The sequence below is a fragment of the Neofelis nebulosa genome, chromosome 5 (assembly GCF_028018385.1).
Source record: "Neofelis nebulosa isolate mNeoNeb1 chromosome 5, mNeoNeb1.pri, whole genome shotgun sequence".
Classification (NCBI taxonomy): domain Eukaryota; kingdom Metazoa; phylum Chordata; class Mammalia; order Carnivora; family Felidae; genus Neofelis; species Neofelis nebulosa.
In genome coordinates this window covers 140,678,088-140,697,026 of record NC_080786.1, presented here as the reverse complement: position 1 = coordinate 140,697,026, position 18,939 = coordinate 140,678,088, and the positions used below count along the sequence as shown (strand labels likewise).

The window sequence follows — 18,939 nt, the reverse complement described above, 5'->3', positions numbered from 1 at the left end:
CAAGCCGTAATTTTTGAAGCATGTCAGAGTTTGGCTTGACCATAAATAACATACAGCACGTTTTTCCCTGAATCCTTTGATTCCGTATACTCTGGTCCTGGCTGAAGTGTCTTGTTGTTACACAGGCAACATAAACAGGTAATTCTTTTTAGTTTAAAAAAAAAAAATGGCTTACCGAGAACCTCTACCTGAAGAATCATTGGCTTGCCTTTTGACAATTACTAACACTCAGTGTCACCATTTCTTCTGTTGCTGTTCTAAACCAGTTTGGCTCTGTGGATGTGATTTCATCTATTTTCTCATGAAGACTAAACTCTAGGGGCATCTGAGTGGCTCCGTCGGTTGAGCAGCCGACTCAGGCTCAGGTCACGATCTCCTGGTTCGTGAGTTTGAGCCCGGCATCTGGCTGTGCACTGACAGCTGATGGTGTGGAGCCTGCTTGGGATTCTCTCTGCCCCTCCTCCTCCCCCACTCCTGCTCTTTCTCTCTCTCAAAATAACTAAATGAATAAACTTAAAAAATAAAGACTAAACTGTAACATCTAATTTTAGTTGTGGAGTCAGTTCTTCTCAAATCGATAGTTAAGTACATGGGACTCATGCACAATACAGCAGATGTAGACGGTCATATTTTCCTCCAACCCAATATTCCAGGAATTTGACAACCATTTTTTTTTTATGCAGGGAAAAAAACTTCCAAAAACACAGAAATATACTGTATAATAGTTTTATTTTTCTCATATTACTATTTTTACATTTTATGCACAAATATTTTATCTGAGTAAAAATAGAAAATAACTGTTTTATGTAAAATTACAAAAAAAATAAAACCCACAAAGAAATACATAATTGTTATTATGACCGTATAAGTGTCTTTATTTAAAGAGTAAAAATGTAGGCAAAAATCCTCCTTCCTTTTACAAAAGACTGAGAATATTTTTTTTTTTCTGGCAGCAAGTGAAATATCACTGAAATATCAATATTTTTACACCTTCTAGATGTGAAGACATCAAGTTAGTCACAGGTTGTTTGGTAATTATGAATCTTAAAACATTTTTGTGCTATTTCAAAGATACACTAGTTCTTTTTAAAAGGCGGTAGCATAAAACAATGAGTATGGAAAACAGCTGACCTCACCCAAAGTGATGGGAGGTACAGCCCTTGAAAGGAGTATCATACTCGAGTGTCCCCATTAATCGGGAGAGAAAAACAAGTACTTAACGGACACGGATGCACACACGCGAACATGTCGAGCCGGTCATTCCACGTGAAGGTCAACCACATGGCATTTCTGTTTAATGGGTCTGACTTTCCAGTATCAACACGCATTTTCCAACTTCGGGCTAGGTATGCATGAAAGTTGGCTCAGGGAGAACCTCATGCGGAAAACAAGTTTTAAAACAAAAACGGGCATTTCCTTATTTTTGTACTTAGAGGGTAGGAAAGATGGCCAATGATTCTTTCTTCCTTTAAGTATACTGTAAATTCTCCTATGGAAAATTTATTCATAAGAACAGCAAGGAGTGAATAACATGAATTCTATTTTCTCTTACGACACAAGTTATCTTTCAATAAAAGAAGAGACTACCTGGCTTTCTGATGATTTGTAACCTCAACACGGACGATGGGAACAATTTAGTATGTAAGTTGAGAAAAAGTCACTCGAGTTTCTTGACTCCACTGGGGAAATGAGTCTCATGACTTCACCTATGTTACAGTATACGAAGTGATGATGACAGGTGAAGAAGAAAGAAATAGCACCTGATCCTGTAGGAGAATGATCCTTGTTCAAGTGATAATGGGGAATAAAAACCGCCAAAGGAAGAAAAATGGGTAGGATGTATTTTTAAAAAAAAAAAAAGGAACCTGAGGACTTAGAGAAAAGAAGCAATAGTTTGACTTTAGGATCTAAAAGAACGTGGGTGTTCCTTGCCTTAAAATACACATACACAGATAATTGCAACATAGAGGAAGTCTGTCATCTTTGCTAAAACTTTAAAATAATGTCTCCGCAAAAGCATTTTAAATGTTAAAGTCAAAACTTTTAAGTTGCTGATAATATACCAGAAGAGTAAACTTTTTCATGGTTTTACAACTATAAGCAACGGGTCAACTCTCCAGACCAGAAGATGGGGCAAAACCTTTTTAGTGATCTATTTCTTACGTGAACCTGGAGCTCCTATACAGGACTTCCTGCTGTCATTCTACTCAGATACTCTTACAGTCGCCGTGCCCAAATTAAACTAATAGTTTGTCAGTCTCTTCTGTATGTGTTTATAAAAAGGTAAAAATAGAAGCTACAAGTTTTATTTTTTTCCGGCATCTACCGGGGGGCCTTAAATGACTTGATAATATAAAGGGACCGACATTACGCAGTCCTCCAGCCACAGCACTTCAAGTCACGATCTGAGGTGACCGGAAAAGAAGATCCTTCCTCTCCTGCTTGTTCCTAAATTCGCCTCCTGCTACGGCTCAACACAAACGACCATCTGGTTCTGGTGGCAGCGACTGCTAGCGATGCCTCCTCGACTCACTGCCACCGCCTTTCCTCCGGGTTAGACAAAAGCATCAGCTGAGCTTTTACAAAGCTGTTCAGGGAGATGGCCATAAAGGAAATGATGAGGGAGAAGGTGCATAAAGAAATATCTGAGAATCAATCTCCTGCTCTAAGAGGATTAAAAAGCTCTCTGCCAGTATCTCCTTTCATGATTCATGTTATCGCAGCCTTAAAACAAAAAACAAAAAGAAAAAAAGAAAGGAAACCAAGCAAAAAAGAAAGACATTTCTAGTGATTTCTGTTTAGTGTTGGATTGTGATGACGTTTTCATAGATATGGGGATCATTTAATTAAAAAATTTTTTTAAATGAGGTATTGTCTTTTAAGATACATTTCCTTTTGAATATCATCATGTATTCATATATGTGTACAGTTATACATACAACAAAATGGTCAATTGGACATGTATACAGATATATGGGTACTCACACATATATAATATTCAAAAGGAAAAAGTTAAATAGATGAGAAATTTGGTTTTGAGAGAAGACTTGCCTATACTGGAGGTCAGAATTTCCTTTTAAATGTACTGGCAGCTAGTTTGTTGTCGTCTCAAAAGGTAAGGTTAACTGCAGACTGATTTCAAGGCTTCCTTTGATCAGAAACACAATGCTCTATAAGCTGCTTTTGCATAATACACCTGCAGGCAGAATAGGCAATGAAAACAAAGAAACAAAGCAAGCCATACCAAACCAAACTAAACCACACTTTTATTTTCTGGCTGAGGTATACCTTTCCGGTTTTTTCAATCTCTGACAGGAAAAACAGAGATCATTTCAGGATTTTTGTAATAGTTGGTTTATTAGAATTAAATGCCTCTCTTAAAATAATTTAAATCCTGGCCTGACATTATGAATAATCTATACAGAAAATCCTTAAAATTAGCTGGAGTTAAGCCAGATTTCAACCTGGATCTCCTTCTTCGGCAGTGCTCTTCTGCCAGTCGACTTCTTATTGTCCTTTGCTTGCAAATATATAAACTATTTTAATAACTTGATGCTCTCAGTTTAGTAACTTATTAATATTATAGTTTTATTTGATATGAATATTTTAGCTCTGCTTGATTAGATGAAACAGGCACACATGCTGTAGCTGTGAAAAATTCCACTTTCTGGTTCTATGTAAAGCAACATCTAAAGCAGCAGAGAGGGGAAACAGTTATATTTTCAAAAATAGTTAAGCCAGACTGTTTCCTGGAGATACTTCATTCACTCTTCATCCTCAGATGCTACTGGCTATTTTTGGTAGGGCTAGACATTAATACTGACCAGTTTAGCTTTCCTGACTGTTACCAAACTATCCCACAATGAGCCTGACTTCACGCTGAAGACATTGTGGTGATCCTTAACATACACGTATTCTAAAATATATGCTTCAAAGTAAAAAGATCCAAATTCACAAGAGTATGAAACATTTATAAAAAAATCATGCATCAGATTGTACAGTCTAGAAATAAAAGAAGATTCAAATTCAGTAATAAAGGTAAGAGCAACACTTGCTCTAACGTTTAAGAAAGACCTTGGGCTCCCAGAAGGTCCGGGCTCAATTATCCTTTTCCGTTTGCAGAGAAGCAGTGGCCAGGGCGACCGCCGTGACCGGCTGGGCAATCCCGTGAAGCTGCATCTTCGCCAGTTTCTTCTGTTCACACTCCGTGACCAAGCGGTTCAACTCTGCCGCACTGTATCCGATAAGAGTCTTCAAGTCACAGACAAACTTGTACACAAATCTCTTGCCTTGGACTTTACAAATCATGTCCCCATCATAATAATACCTTTAAAAAGAGAAGGACACATTGGGACCATGTAAAAAATACAGAATTGGGACTTCTTACTTACGGTATTTCACAGATTCTTCCATAAACAGGAGCCGGGTAGAGTGTTGCGTCTACCCCAACAGCAATTAACATTGAAGTTACGGTCCAAGCAAACTTCAAAACACGACTTACTAAAATTTCAATGCTCAACAACACATTTCCACAATTACGATAAAATACTACTTTAAAAACAGACAATGTTAAACAAAACAAAAAACCGTGGGAGTGGTCACAGAACCTAAGAACAAGGGCCTGGAGTCAGAATGTCAAGATTCAAAACCCAGCGTCTCTACTTAACTACCTTTGTGATTTTGTGACCACAGAACTACCTTTGTGATTTTGTGACCACAGGAAAGCCAAATTTTCTCTAAGTTGTTTTTGTTTTTTAAAGTAGGCTCTGCACCCAATGGGGGGCTTGAACTCATGACCCTGAGATCCTAGAGTTGGATGTTGTACTGACTGAGCCAGCCAGGTGCCCCGCAAAGTTTTTATTCCCCATCTATACAATGAGGTTAAAAATAGTACTTACCCTCACAGAATTGTTGAGAATTAAAAGGATTAGCTTTGCAAAGTGCTTACTTGGCACACAATGACTGGCACATAGCCCTCCATAAAGTATAAGCTATGTCAATAATTAAGAACCCATATAATAAGAAGAAAATTTTAATATACATATTCAATGGATTGTGGGAATGTCCCCTTCTTTTCTGCATTGTACAAAATCCTTTGTGATGCAGCCATACCTTCACCATCACCATTTTAATACGTAAAGGCTCAACTTGGAGAGAAGTTCTCCGAATCTAACAGGGAGCCTCAAAAGTAGAAGTAAAAGGCCAGAAGAAAGACGGGATACAGAAAACCAGGAAAGAGGACATCATAAAGAAACAAGAGTTGCCTCTGTGGGAAACCCTCTAGAAGTCTAGCTTACTGCTGGTTTGTATGGAGATGGAAATAGAGCTAGATTTATACTCCGAAAAACAGACCTGATTTCCTGGCATGCGCTGCCAATTCCACTAACAGGGAAAAGGTAAGTCAAGACTTATCTGGGCGGGTGGAATGTGAAGGCTTTGTTTTAAAACTGCACTGCCCATCTGTACCAATCTGACAATGAGCAGTTATGAAAGGTATGACTAGTTGCCCAAATACCAGTGGTGTAAACTACCACAGCTGGCAGGATTTTATTACAGAAGTCGTTCAATTTAATCAGGAGTCCACTAGTGAAAAGGCGGATCTATATGCAGGAAATTAAGTCACTTTTCTTTAATTCCAGAAGAGCAAAAGTGTCACAGTCAGTCACGTTGACTCTCTCAGTAAGGAAGACCACACACTGGGTGGGCACAGTTCTTGTGTTTCCTTTTGTGCCAATCACGTTAATACAGAATTTAGATCTCAGCCCAAAAACCACCAACTTCCTGTCACCCAGTTTAAAACGAGATTCGTATTTCAGCTTCTCAAGAAAATTTCTACATAATACGTAAGGCTGTAACAGACACTTGAGAAAAAAGTAAAATAAAAGAAGAAAGTGGTTTTACATGTCAAGGAGAAAAACGGAGTTGGTATAATCTTCTGTCTCTTGGTAAGAACGGATAAAGAATACAAACACTAAATTTAATTTTACTTAACGTGTCTTTCAATCTACTAGACGCATCATACAACCACACCTAATAGCAAGCATCACATCTGTACCCTCTCTACAATGAAGTCGAAAGGTACACAATACCTGTATTTTCATGGATAGGATTTTTCTTAAACTTGTCTTTTTTTAACCTTTTAAATTGTGAACTATATTACATAAACAGAAAGCACACCCAAGTGAACAGCTCAGTGATTTATTTCAGTGAACACTCGCCTGTTAACTACAACCTAGGTCAGGAGACAGAACACTGCCAGCCCCCAGAATCCCTCCAAGGCCCTTCCCAGAAATCACCACCCCTCCTTTACTCTAAAAGGTAAACACAATCCAATCCTGTTGCATGATGATAATTCATGGCTTGTATTTACATTCTCATCACCCAAAAGTGCATCCCTAAACTCTGCAATTTAGTTTTTGTTTCTTGAACTTTACACTATAAATGTAATCATATACAGTCTTTTGGGTCTGATTCTTTGACTTTGCATTTGTATCAGCGCTTGTAGCTTTGTTCATTTTCTTGGATACACAGTCCACTCTCGTTTACCATAATTCATTTATTTACTCTCCTGCAGATGGATACTTGGTTTCTGGATATTATAAATAATGCTGCTATGAGCACGTGTGCGGACATATGCAGACGCTTCCGTTGGGTAAATATTTAGGAGAGAAACCGCTGGGTTCCAGGTTCCGTCCCTACCAAAAGTGCAGAAGCACCCCCGTGCTCACAACACCTGGTACCAGCGATCTTTTGAATTTCAGCCATTCGAAGATATGTGTTGTGCCATTTTATGGTGGTTTCCAACCAAGTTTCCCTGATTACGAATGAGGTTGTGCACCACGGCATATGGTCACTGGCCATTTGTATCATCTAAATTCTGAAGTGTTTATTTAAGTCTCTTGCCTATTTTTTCTCGTTTTCCTATCGACTTGCTACTTGGAACCGATTTCTAGTATAGTATAAGGAAGGGCTCAAGTTTCCCTTTGTCCATATGGATGGTCAACTGTCCTGGCTCTGCTGATTGAGAAGCAAGTCTTTCCCCCACTGCCATCTTTAAATCAAATCCTCTTATATACCTGGCTCTATGTGGGCTCTCCATTGTAGTAGCCTGCAGTCTGTTCGTCTCTCCGAGGCAAGCCATGCGCTGTCTTACTGTCGAAGCTTTCCAGCACTTCCCGCACTGCTCTCCTCCCTCACATGCCCTGCTTACTGCGCACTTTATGTTCCCATATATGTTTTACAATCAGCATGTCAAGTTCTACAAAGAAACTTATCCGGATGGTCTCTGCATTGAAACTTAATATCAATCTGGGGAGAACTGACATCTTAATGATTAATTCTAATACTTTATCTGTAATTTTGAAGGGACTTGTATATATACATTCATAGCAACCATCAAAAATGAAAGTTTTAATTCTAAGTATATGGAAAGGATCTTTAGATAGCTGGCAAAGTGTGTGAGACTAAATAAGTGATAAGCACATTGAAAAGAAAGCATTTTAGTTACTTAGGAATGCTATTTTGGAAAAGTAAATAATCCTGTAACAGTACTCACATGATCATGATCCTGTAACTGTGAATATTGATCTAACCACAATTTCCATGTAATTATGTAATGACAAGAGAGTGGAGAAAGTATGTGTGTGTGTGTGTGTGTGTGTGTGTGTGTAGTGATGGGAGGTAAATCATAATCTCTCAGTGTGAAATTCACAATGTTCAAGTGAATCATGAAGTAGCAGTAAAAGCATATTATTTAGAAATACAGAGGTAAATTGCAAAGCTATTTTACACTATATTCACTCTTCCAAAAAAAAGACAGTAATTCCATGATATTTCTATATATCCCACTTCTCAGTTACTTAAATGAACATACTGAATTTCCCACTGTAGTAAGCATAATTTCTGAAAGTAATTCTGTCAAAAAAATTCATACAAGTTATGGGATATTATAAATAATTTTATTCTATTCCAATTCAGTGTGAAGGTTGGATATTCAGAGTTAGGCAGGTTGAAGGGGAAGAAAAAATAGAGGAATGGGTCGACCTTTTACACCTAATTATAAAAAAGGGAAAATATCTGCATCTTTGCTAAACTTTACACTCAATTCACCTATGCAAATGGCAGCATCTTTATCTGTTAGGTAAATGACAGAAAACTCAGAGATTAAACAGTTAAACACATATATTCTTTTCAACCAGATAAAAACAAATAAGCTTGGAATCATCTTTTAAAGAAACTGTTCCTCAAAATTATCACTAAAGATCTTTGCAAAAAGTCATTTTTAACATAAATGTAAAACCTTTAGCTTTCTGGGGTCATTTTTTAGAAAGGTTTAATGTTAAAAAGAAAAAAAAAAAATCATCGCCTACCTTAATGCACGACTTAGTTTCTCATAGTTCATTGTAGGCTTATTTTTACGTTGTCCCCATTTTTGTGCAACCAGTTCAGGCTGATTTAGCTTAAACTCGCCTTCGTCACCAACCCAAGAAATGCAGTCTCGAGCATCCTTGTCAGTAAGAAGCTCTAGCAAAAACTGCCATAGTTGAATTTGGCCATTGTTTCCTACATGGACAAGAAGGACAAGTGCTGACCACAGTGCTATGAATTTAACAGCAGGCCAAAGACAACAAACAGATTCTCTGGGTCATTCCTTCCCAGCCATGCTAAAAATACATCTGTTTACAAATGCTGTTTAAATACTGCCAGGGAAATAGCATATTCACATTTTCATACAATGAAATGAAATACACATTAATTTGACAAATTTTAAAAATACCATTAGGTAATGCAAAAATACCTGTTCTGTTCCCAGGAGAACTTCTATCTTCTCCTGAAATCCTAGGAGCTCTCTGTACTTTAGCTGCCTTTGCACTACTATTTATGACTTTAATGGTCGTTGGTGTAGCAGACTGCACGGATGCTGGGATAATTTGCACAGCTGCAAAGAAAAACAAGGAGAAATTTTCTTCTCTTCCACAACAAGCAGTGAAAAAAATTACTGAAAGACACAGAATGCAGTTAGTTTTACTAATGCCCCTCTAATTAGCTCAACAAAAGGTCTCGTTTCAAAAAAGCCTTAATCCACAACAGTTTTGAACAAAATTACCAAAAAAGTTCCGGGGATAAGGTATGATGTTTGCTGTATGGTTTGAAATCTTAACTTGAGGAGTAAGTGTTGATCTTATTTGGAATTAACTTAGTGGTGTGTATATGTTAGGCAAAGAATTATGAAAACATTTGTTTTCAAAATATTTCTTCATTAACAACAGTGTGTCAAATGTTGGAGAAAATACGGACAAACGAGAACTCCCATGCACTGCTGGTGAGAGCAAACCCCTGCCCCCACTTTGAGAAAAGCTACAGTAATCCCTCATCAGGTGGGAAGCACAGAACTCCTGGGATAGAGAATCTCACACTCATTCTTACAAATACTCATTCAGTGCCAGTCACAGAGTTTTAAGAACAATATTTAACAGCAGTGAAAATGAATGAAATTACACCGCCAAGTATCGATATGGGTCTCATAACTGTCAAACAAAAAAGCAAGTTACAGAAGGATATGTACAGTTTATGATCATTTTACCAAAAAAGTTTAAATATGTGTAAAACAATACTATAAAGTGTGGTTACCTACTTGATAAAAATATAAAATATGCACAGAATAAGAAACACCAAATTCAGGACAGTCATTTAACGCGATATATAAAAGTTCTAATTCTTATGGTGTACATAAATGGTTATACTTCATTTCTTGGTATGTCTAAAATATTTCATCAAAAGTTTAAAAATTAATTTTTCTTTTTATTACCTTGCAGTGAATTAAAAAAAAAATTTGTGACAAATGGGCCACATGTTATGTGCATGAATACTCACGCTGATCAATTGTAACTATCTCATTCATCTGTTGTTCTTGGCTTGCCAACACATCTGAAGAACATACATAAAAATTTCTGTTTATATTTAAATCCAGAAAATCAAACTCAAGTTAGTAAAACCCACCCCAACCAACCAACCAAACAAAAAAGCAAAGCATTCAACAAAACTCATTGGCACAATAACCTAAGAAATACTTGATAGTCACTTTGCAAGGAAAAGATATTTTTAAGACAAGTAGCAGATGGAAAGCTCTAATTCTTTGAATGGTAAGAAAAGTTATTCAGAGAATCACGGTTTTCTAAACATACATATCTGTATCTATATCTCCTTCTGTATAAAACCATGTAAAACAGGGGACTCTTCAAGATCAGATCAAAGATGAGACTATATACACCACACTGAAATGGCTTAGATCTACATTCTTTAGATGTACATCCTCAGTCAAGATGACAGATCTTCATAATTTATTAATCTAACAGACTGGATAAAAGTTTTGAATAAGATTGCTTTAACTTTATAAAGGCTCCTTCTTAAAGATAGCTAAATTTTCAATAAAATTGTAGTGGTCCTAAAAGTCACAAGTGAATCAAATAATGTAATAATGGTTACAAATATAGCTCTCATATGAGAGTTACATTGTAAAAAGTCCTAATATAACCCTTTAGAGAACCATTCATCACTCATCTGTTGCTGTTCCCTACTCAAATGCTACCCTTTCTTTTTTTTAAAGATTTATTTATTTTTGAGAGAGAGAACGCACAAGCGGGGAAGCGGAAGAGAAAGAGGGGGACAGAGGATCTGAGGGGGGCTCTGCGCTGACAGCAGTGAGCCCAATGTGGGGGCTTGAGCTCACGAACGGCGAAATCATGACCTGAACTGAAATCGGACGCTCAACTGCCTGAACCACCCAGGCGCCCCCTATTCTTTATTTCTTAAACAAGAGTTCCTATTTCCCGGTCTCTAACACTTCAACCTATTTAGTGTCCATCATGGATTGGATTCTTTTCTCTTGAAATTGTTCCTACCAGCAATCGCCTGTGTACTGAGTGAGTCCTAGAGCCTGGGCGCCCAACGCAGCTCTACTTAGGGTACCATGCCAGGGCCCGGCTCCAGGCACACAGAACTGGGAAGCGCTGAGAAACTAAAAAGAAGTCTAAACCCTACCTGTCAGAAGGGAGCTTTCTTTGGGGGTCCTGAGTTTGGGGGATTATACAATTATATGGGACTGGCCTCGATAGATCTTCGTTCTGATCTTAGCCCTCACTTACTGGCTGTGTGACTTTGGTAAATTATTCAACCAACTTAAACATTAATTTCCTCATGTTTAAATGAGATATCCCCACCCATCACCTCACAAGGTTGTTATGAGGATTAAAGAAAACTGCTTTCAAATAGCACAATGCCGAGGGTGCCTGGGTGGCTCAGTTGGTTAAGTGTCTGACTTCGGCTCAGGTCATGACCTCGCAGTTTGTGGGTTCAAGCCCTGTGTCAAGCTCTGTGTAGACAGTGCAGAGCCTGCCTGGGACTTTCTCTTCCTCTCAGAGCTCCTCTCTGACTTGTGCTTTCTCTCTCTCAAAATAAATTAATAAACTTAAACAAACAAACAAAAAGCATAATGCACGAAACAAAGCTTAACTTTCCAGAAACTGAAGATGTTACTATTTCATCCAGATTCCTAGTTCTGAGCATTCTCCTCAAGAACTGTTGTCTCTCTTGAAGAAAAATCCGTGCCCTACATTTGTAGATTTCCCCCCAAATCTTATAAAGGCACCTTGAAGAAGCAAAGTGCTACTGAAACAGAAATTGTTCCATTTGTGGCTTAAATGAACACAGATGCCCTAGCCTAAAAAGAGGCAAAAGAAGGGCACCTGGGTGGCTCAGTCAGTTGAGTGTCTGACTCTTGATTTCAGCTCAGGTCATGATCTCACAAGTTCATGAAACTGAGCCCCACACTGGGCTCTGTGCTGACAGTGTGGAGCCACCTTGGGATTCCCCACCCACCTCCTACTCCCATGCTCTCTCTCTCTCTCAAAGATAAATAAATAAATATTTAAAAAATATATTAAAAAAAAAAAAAAAAGAGGCAAAACAGGGAGTCACCATCGCAAAACCCATGTGTTACCAACCTGTAAGATCAGCTTCTAAGCTCTGAGTCTCAGAATGGAGTTTGGTCTGTCTCCTGGGAACTCTCCAGATTAAGGCACAACACAGAGGAGGTTTTGAAAACTGGGTTCAAGACCACACAGACTACCTATCATATTCCTCTACTGTAGCCCTCAAATCCTGGCCACGTACAAAAGAATCATCCTAAGAGGCAGCGCTCTGGGTGAAATGAATCCGTTTTATGAAGAAACTTTAGACACTAAAGATACAAGGCAATTCTTTTTCCTAAAGGAGGTCCTCTGCAAACTGAGAGCTTTGGCTTTGGTGACAGCATTTCAAGAGGCTCTTCAAAAAGCTGTCAGTAATGGAATATTCCTAATTATCCTCGCCAGTACAGCAGGACTCGGATGAAGTTTCCATATGAACTGCAGGAAGGTGGGGGTGACCCAGGTGGAGAATCTAACATAAATGAAGAAGAAGCTCGATCTGTGCAGCACTGCTTCTTCTTGAAAGATCACGGAGGACGACTAGATGATAGATGCCGGGTTCGTAAGACATAGGCTATAGACTTCACGCTACAAGACGGGCCAGAGTACCTGACTGTGCTCAGAAAAGCCTGTTCTGGGAAATGAGTATTGTGAATTACAGAAAATCTGCCAGAAATAGCCTTTACACATCAGCCTACCAATCCCCCAATTCAGAACTGGGCATTAGGATCCCAAACCAGATGGGACCTTCCTTGCCAGGACAAAGCAAAGAACCATGGCCAGATAAGCAAGGAATTTGCAAGGTACTTATCTAAGCTGTGGGGATTTGTTACTTTTGAAAATAAAATTCCAGGGCAGAGTTTTTCTGAGGAAGACCTGTTCCACTTCAAGGAAATGAATGAACAGATACACGAGATTCCTCTACTCCCCATACCAGGAAAAGTCACTGAATGAGCTTTAAAGATTTTGGGAAGCACTAGGAGAACCAGACAGCCACAACAAAGTGCTGCCCTCGGGGAGAGAGAAAACCTGCCAATCTGAGAAAAATCAAACTGCAGTCTAAGCACCATCTTTGTCCTGTCCTAATCTTTAGAGTTCCTATATGAAAACATTTCAGTAAACATGACTCATATGCTAAAAATCTGAAACAATTCAAGAGTTTTCATTATTTATCTGAAAGGCACGGAGAAAAAAAACCGTGAAATCAAGGACAAAACTTCAACTAGAACATTTAATTTCTTTACCTATTAAGAAAAACTGGAAATAAACCCTGTAAATGTAATGAATGTAGTGAGTCAGTGTCATAGATACGTTTTCCCTCTAATATTTAAGAGATTCCATAAAAGAGACAAACTATAATCCGTGAAGGAAAAACCCTGTCTCCAGAGCTCATTTCTTACTCAGCAGTAGAGAATGCACCCCAGGCGGTCAATTACTATGTAAAATCCCTCCAACCTGAGCTGTTCTTTTACTGGGCACATAACAGAATAAACCCTACCAGGTACCTTTATACACCATTACAAAACCAAAGTCAGAGTTTGTCCTGTTCACCCATTCTGAAAAGTATGTGTGTCTGGCTAGCATCTCTGGCCTCTAAACTGGGTGTCAGGGAACAGGTTCCTGCTAAAATATTTTAACAGATAGTCACTGTTGGATTAAAGGGGATTAAGATGGATTAAAATTCAAACAAAATAATTTGCATTTACTTGAGCTTTTTGTTGGTCAGCCAAGTAGTTTCTAATTTCTGTATATAGTCACTTAATCATAATAATAATGTCTGTGGAGCCAACTTGGAAACACTTACAACCAGCTGCTTTCGATTCAAGATGGAGGGATGCACACTTACACTTCTTTCTTTTTTTTTTTTGTAAGGTTATTTATTTATTTATTTATTTATTTATTTATTTATTTATTTATTTTTGAGACAGAGCATGAACGGGGGAGGGGCAGAGAGAGAGGGAGACACAGAATCGGAAGCAGGCTCCAGGCTCTGAGCCATCAGCCCAGAGCCCGACGCGGTGCTCGAACTCACGGACCGCGAGATCGTGACCTGAGCTGAAGTCGGACGCTTAACCGACTGAGCCACCCAGGCGCCCCTACACTTCTTTCTCTTAAGATCCCATTCAATTAAAAGAAATTGTAGAAGATTTAATTCCACTAATGATGAAAAGAAACAGGGACGACATCTGTGGACAATCTTAAGTTTCTAGCAGATAAACAGTAAATGAAAGAACTGACGGATGAAATAAAAGTCAATGACTAAAATTTATGAAGAGAGCTAAGTATGCGGCACAGCATCTTAAGAACTGAGATTCTAGTGTTCACCAGCCTGGTTTTGGATCCTGGCCCTGCCACTCCCTAGCCTTGTACTGTCTAAGAGACAGTACAAGAGAGCTAAGAGAGCTGTCTAAGCCTCACTTTCCTATCTAAAAAATAGGGAAAGTAAGGATCTGTGGCATTAGAAGGATTAAATGAGATAATGCATATAAAGCTCCCAGCACAGCCTTATACAATTAAGTGTTAATTATTATTGCTATTATCTATGATCACAATGCACAATGAAGACAAAATTATAACGAAATAAAATTAAACTGAAGTTACAACGCAAATAGGTAATAACTTAAATTTTATACATTTTCGAAGAAGCTCCAGATGACTCCACAGAATTTCTCCCCGAGGGACTCGCTGAAAAAAATCTTCTTGGTTGAGACTGCATAATTCTCTTCCGGAAATGTTGAGTGTAGTAAGGTCTATATCAGTCATGCTGAATTCCTTCATTACCCAAACCACCCAATGCAGGACTTGGTCTGTGGACCACTGTATAGGATCTAAAGAGAAAAATATTACCATTAGCTTAGCTCTATCTCGACACTACATGAATTCATGGTTAATTTGTCAATACGTATAAATATATATACACACATATATATGGAGATAAAATCCAGACAGGTTTTTTTTTCCCCAAGTAAAGTATATAAACTCAAATAAAATTAAAAAAAAATTGTTTAAAGTTTATTTACTTTGAGAGAGAGAGAGGGGTGGGGGCACCGAGAAGGGGCAGAGGAAGGAGACAGAGAACCCCAAGCAGGCTCCGTGTTGTCAGTGCAGGGCCCGATGCGGGGTTCAATCTCATGAACTGTGAGATCGTGACCTGCCCAAGCTGTGATCCAGAGTCGGATGCTTAACCGACTGAGCCACCTTAGGTGCCCCCAAATAAATTTTAATGATGTATTTTCTCCTCAGCTCCTTTTGAATTTTTCAACCTAAATTTGTAATGACTTCATCTGGTTTTACATCTGTTAGTCTGGAGTTTTACTAAGAAAAACGGTATAAAATTGCTCTCTAATGGGTCAACTAGAAGAATAAAATATGTGATTACTTTAGAGAGAATGGAGTTAAGTTATTCAAGTTTCAAACATTATTTTGTAGCTGTGTACAATTTGGTGCACTGAAAAAAACCCCAAAAAATCCATAAGGGGCTTTTGAGGAGCTAAACTTATTCTCCAAAATGTGCACAACATAACCTTCCCTCCCTTTTGCTTCTTGTAAAAAGCTAGTGCTCCTGTATCTCTACCCTTTGGTGGCACTTACAACATGCAAATTGCATGTTTACTCAGCTGTCTTTCCCTGTAACACGTTAAGGTCTTGAATATAAGGGCTGTGTCTTGTAAACCACTGTATCTTCAGCGTTTACCACAATGCCTTATGCATAATTTGTTAAATCTATAAAAAGTAAATACAAATAAATTCATTTTCCCAATCATTTGTTATTATCTAATTGAATTCACAAATGAAAAGGATGGCCAACATGTACGAATATTTAATTGTTGTATCCCCGGCATCTAACAGAGTATTTTACCCATATAAATTTAATAAATACTGACTGAATTAATTTTGATACAGATACTTCTGCATGGAGAAGATGACCTATCCAAATAGCGTTGGTTACATGCCCTAAGCTGCAGGCTATTCAATAGGAATAAGTGGGGAAAAAAACATTTAGGTACTTATCAAGAGCCAATTTATAGTAAAAAATGAATCAAACATAATAGAGGATTGATAGTCACAGAACTGATTTTTTATTTGAAATTTTCACAAAGAGGTGAAGGGAGGAGGAGGGCAGTGAAGTTTTTTAATGTCTCTAAATGCACATGTTAAAAAAACACCACTAAAAGCAACTAGAGAGCAAAACCAAAAATCCAGGTATATTTACAAAAAAACGAGGTGACAAGCTATCCCCAGGAAAGCCCAAATACACACAGGTGAAGACAAAGCTATAACAGTCACAGACCTTCATGGTGTCAGTTATCTGTGCAGGAGACAGCAAAGCGGGGAGGAAGCAAAGGGACATGTGACCCATTCTTCATTCTGAGCACGAGAGAATTCGAACACAGCCAGGGAGTTCTTACTGAAAGCACGACAGGCCAAGCCAAAGCAGCAGCTCAACCAGTCCTGCCCAATCCAGTAACAGGTGAGCCCAAAGGTCTGAGGTAAAGGTGAAGGGGCTGGAGCAGTGTAGCATCTGTGAGCTCTAAAAACTGAGCCTGCGGATCACATCCAGGAGAGTGGACCACAATGAGGAGAAACCGGAGGGAATGGGATCGAAATTGAGTAGCATAGGAACACCAAGGAAAAAGAGAGAGGAGGTCCAGATAAAAGTGGAGTAAGGGAACAGGCAGGAACTGAGCAAGCAAGTGGCTCTTTTTTAAAGTTTTATTTATTTAAGTAATCTCTACAACCAACGTGGGGGCTTGAACACACGACCCCAAGATCAAGAGTCACATGCTCTTCTGACTGAGCCAGCCAGGGGCCCCTACTGGCTCTATTTTTTAATATTAATTGAAAATAACAGATGAAGGAGTTCTGGGAAGTTAGAGAAGCTATCCTGAAACACAACTCCCTTTAAAAATTCAAGTAACCTCATTTTACAAAAACATGAAGAAAGTGTCAAGATCAAAAAAGTTGGGGGAAAATAGGGGCGCCTGGGTGGCGCAGTCGGTTAAGCGTCCGACTTCAGCCAGGTCACGATCTCGCGGTCCGTGAGTTCGAGCCCCGCGTCAGGCTCTGGGCTGATGGCTCGGAGCCTGGAGCCTGTTTCCGATTCTGTGTCTCCCTCTCTCTCTGCCCCTCCCCCGTTCATGCTCTGTCTCTCTCTGTCCCAAAAATAAATAAAAAACGTTGAAAAAAAAAATTAAAAAAAAAAAAAAAAGTTGGGGGAAAATAGAAGTAGTCTGATTTGTTTTCTTAAATAACATTAGGACTTCTGTCCTACGTTAGGACTTCTTAACGTAACTAATTGTCCATGCATATTCGCCTGCTTATTTTCTCTAAGACCCTAGTAAAATTATAGTTAAGGATTTTTTAAAAGAAGTAAACTCACAGGACCATGAGTGGAAATGACAAATGGATGGGAGATTTTCAACTTATTTTTGAAGATCATAAGCAGAGTGAAAATCCAGTGAAGCAGGAGAAGCTATTACCTAATATATCTTTCAAGGAGGATATAGCAAGAAGAGTTTCTTGCCTGCAGAACCCCCTTATTGGCTCAGGTCATGGTGGCACCAGGTAGCAGAAGAGGTGTGCATGGTAAATGAGGGGACTGATTTCTTTCTTTATTTATTTTTAATATGAAATTTATTGTCAAACTCGTTTCCATACAACACCCAGTGCTCATCCCAACAGGTGCCCTCCTCAATGCCCATCACCCACCCTCCCGCCCTCCATCAACCCTCAGTTTATTCTCAGTTTTTAAGAGTCTCTTATGGTTTGGCTCCCCCCCTCTCTAACTTTTTATTTTTCCTTCCCCTCCCCCAGGGTCTTCTATTAAGTTTCTCAGGATCCACATGAGAGTGAAAACATGGTGTCTGTCTTTGTCCGTATGACTTATTTCACTTAGCATAACGCTCTCCAGTTCCATCCACATTGCTATAAAAGGCCATATTTCATTCTTTCTCATTGCCAAGTAGTATTCCATTGTGTACGTAAACCACAATTTCTTTATCCATTCATCAGTTGATGGACATTTGGGCTCTTTCCCTAACTTGGCTATTGGTGAAAGTGCTGCTATAAACATTGGGGTACAAGTGCCCCTAGGCATCAGCACTCCTGTATCCCTTGGGTAAATTCCAAGCAGTGCTATTGCTGGGGAATTAAAAGCAAAAATGAACTATTGGGACCTCATGAAGATAAAAATCTTCTGCACTGCAAAGGACACAATCATCAAAACTAAAAGGCAACTGACGGAATGGGAAAAGATATTTGCAAATGCCATATTGGACAAAGGGCTAGTATCCAAAATCTATAAAGAACTCACCAAACTCCACATCCGAAAAACAAATAATCCAGTGAAGAAATGGGCAGAAGACATGAATAGGCACTTCTCTAAAGAAGACATCCAGGGGGCGCCTGGGTGGCGCAGTCGGTTAAGCGTCCGACTTCAGCCAGGTCACGATCTCGCGGTCTGTGAGTTCGAGCCCCGCGTCAGGCTCTGGGCCGATGGCTTGGAGCCTGGAGCCTGTTTCCGATTCTGTGTCTCCCTCTCTCTCTGCCCCTCCCCCGTTCATGCTCTGTCTCTCTCTGTCCCAAAAATAAATAAAAAACGTTGAAAAAAAAAATTTAAAAAAAAAAAAAAAAAAGAAAAAGAAAAAGAAGAAAAAAAAAAAAAAAAAGAAGACATCCAGGGGCACCTGGGTGGCTCAGTCGGTTAAGCGTCTGATTTTGGCTCAGGTCATGATCTCACGGTTCGTGAGTTTGAGCCCCACATTGGGCTCTGTGCTGACAGCTCAGAGCCTGGGTCCTGCTTCAGACTCAGTGTCTCCCTCTCCCTCTGCCCTTCGCCCACTCATGCTCTGCCTCTCTCTGTCTCTCAAAAATAAACATTAAAAAAAAATTTTTTTTAAATAAAAATAAAAAAAAAAAAAAGAAGACATCCAGATGGCCAACAGGCACATGAAAAGATGCTCAACGTCGCTCC

The 18,939-nt window shown here is 39.0% G+C and overlaps 1 protein-coding gene across 2 annotated transcripts in view; it reads right to left on the bottom strand.

Moving 5' to 3' along the window:
- Window positions 1-712: 712 nt before the first annotated feature.
- The window catches only part of GABPA (GA binding protein transcription factor subunit alpha), a 41,669-nt gene continuing 23,442 nt past the window's right edge, over window positions 713-18,939 (bottom strand). For both annotated transcript variants that reach the window (XM_058731795.1, XM_058731794.1), the window contains exons 6-10: window positions 14,600-14,794; window positions 9,874-9,927; window positions 8,798-8,938; window positions 8,370-8,562; window positions 713-4,327 (exon numbers count right to left, since the gene is read on the bottom strand). In XM_058731795.1, the coding sequence (XP_058587778.1) occupies window positions 4,099-4,327; window positions 8,370-8,562; window positions 8,798-8,938; window positions 9,874-9,927; window positions 14,600-14,794 (812 nt within the window). In that variant the 3' untranslated portion in view covers window positions 713-4,098. The remainder of the gene's footprint in view (window positions 4,328-8,369; window positions 8,563-8,797; window positions 8,939-9,873; window positions 9,928-14,599; window positions 14,795-18,939) is intronic.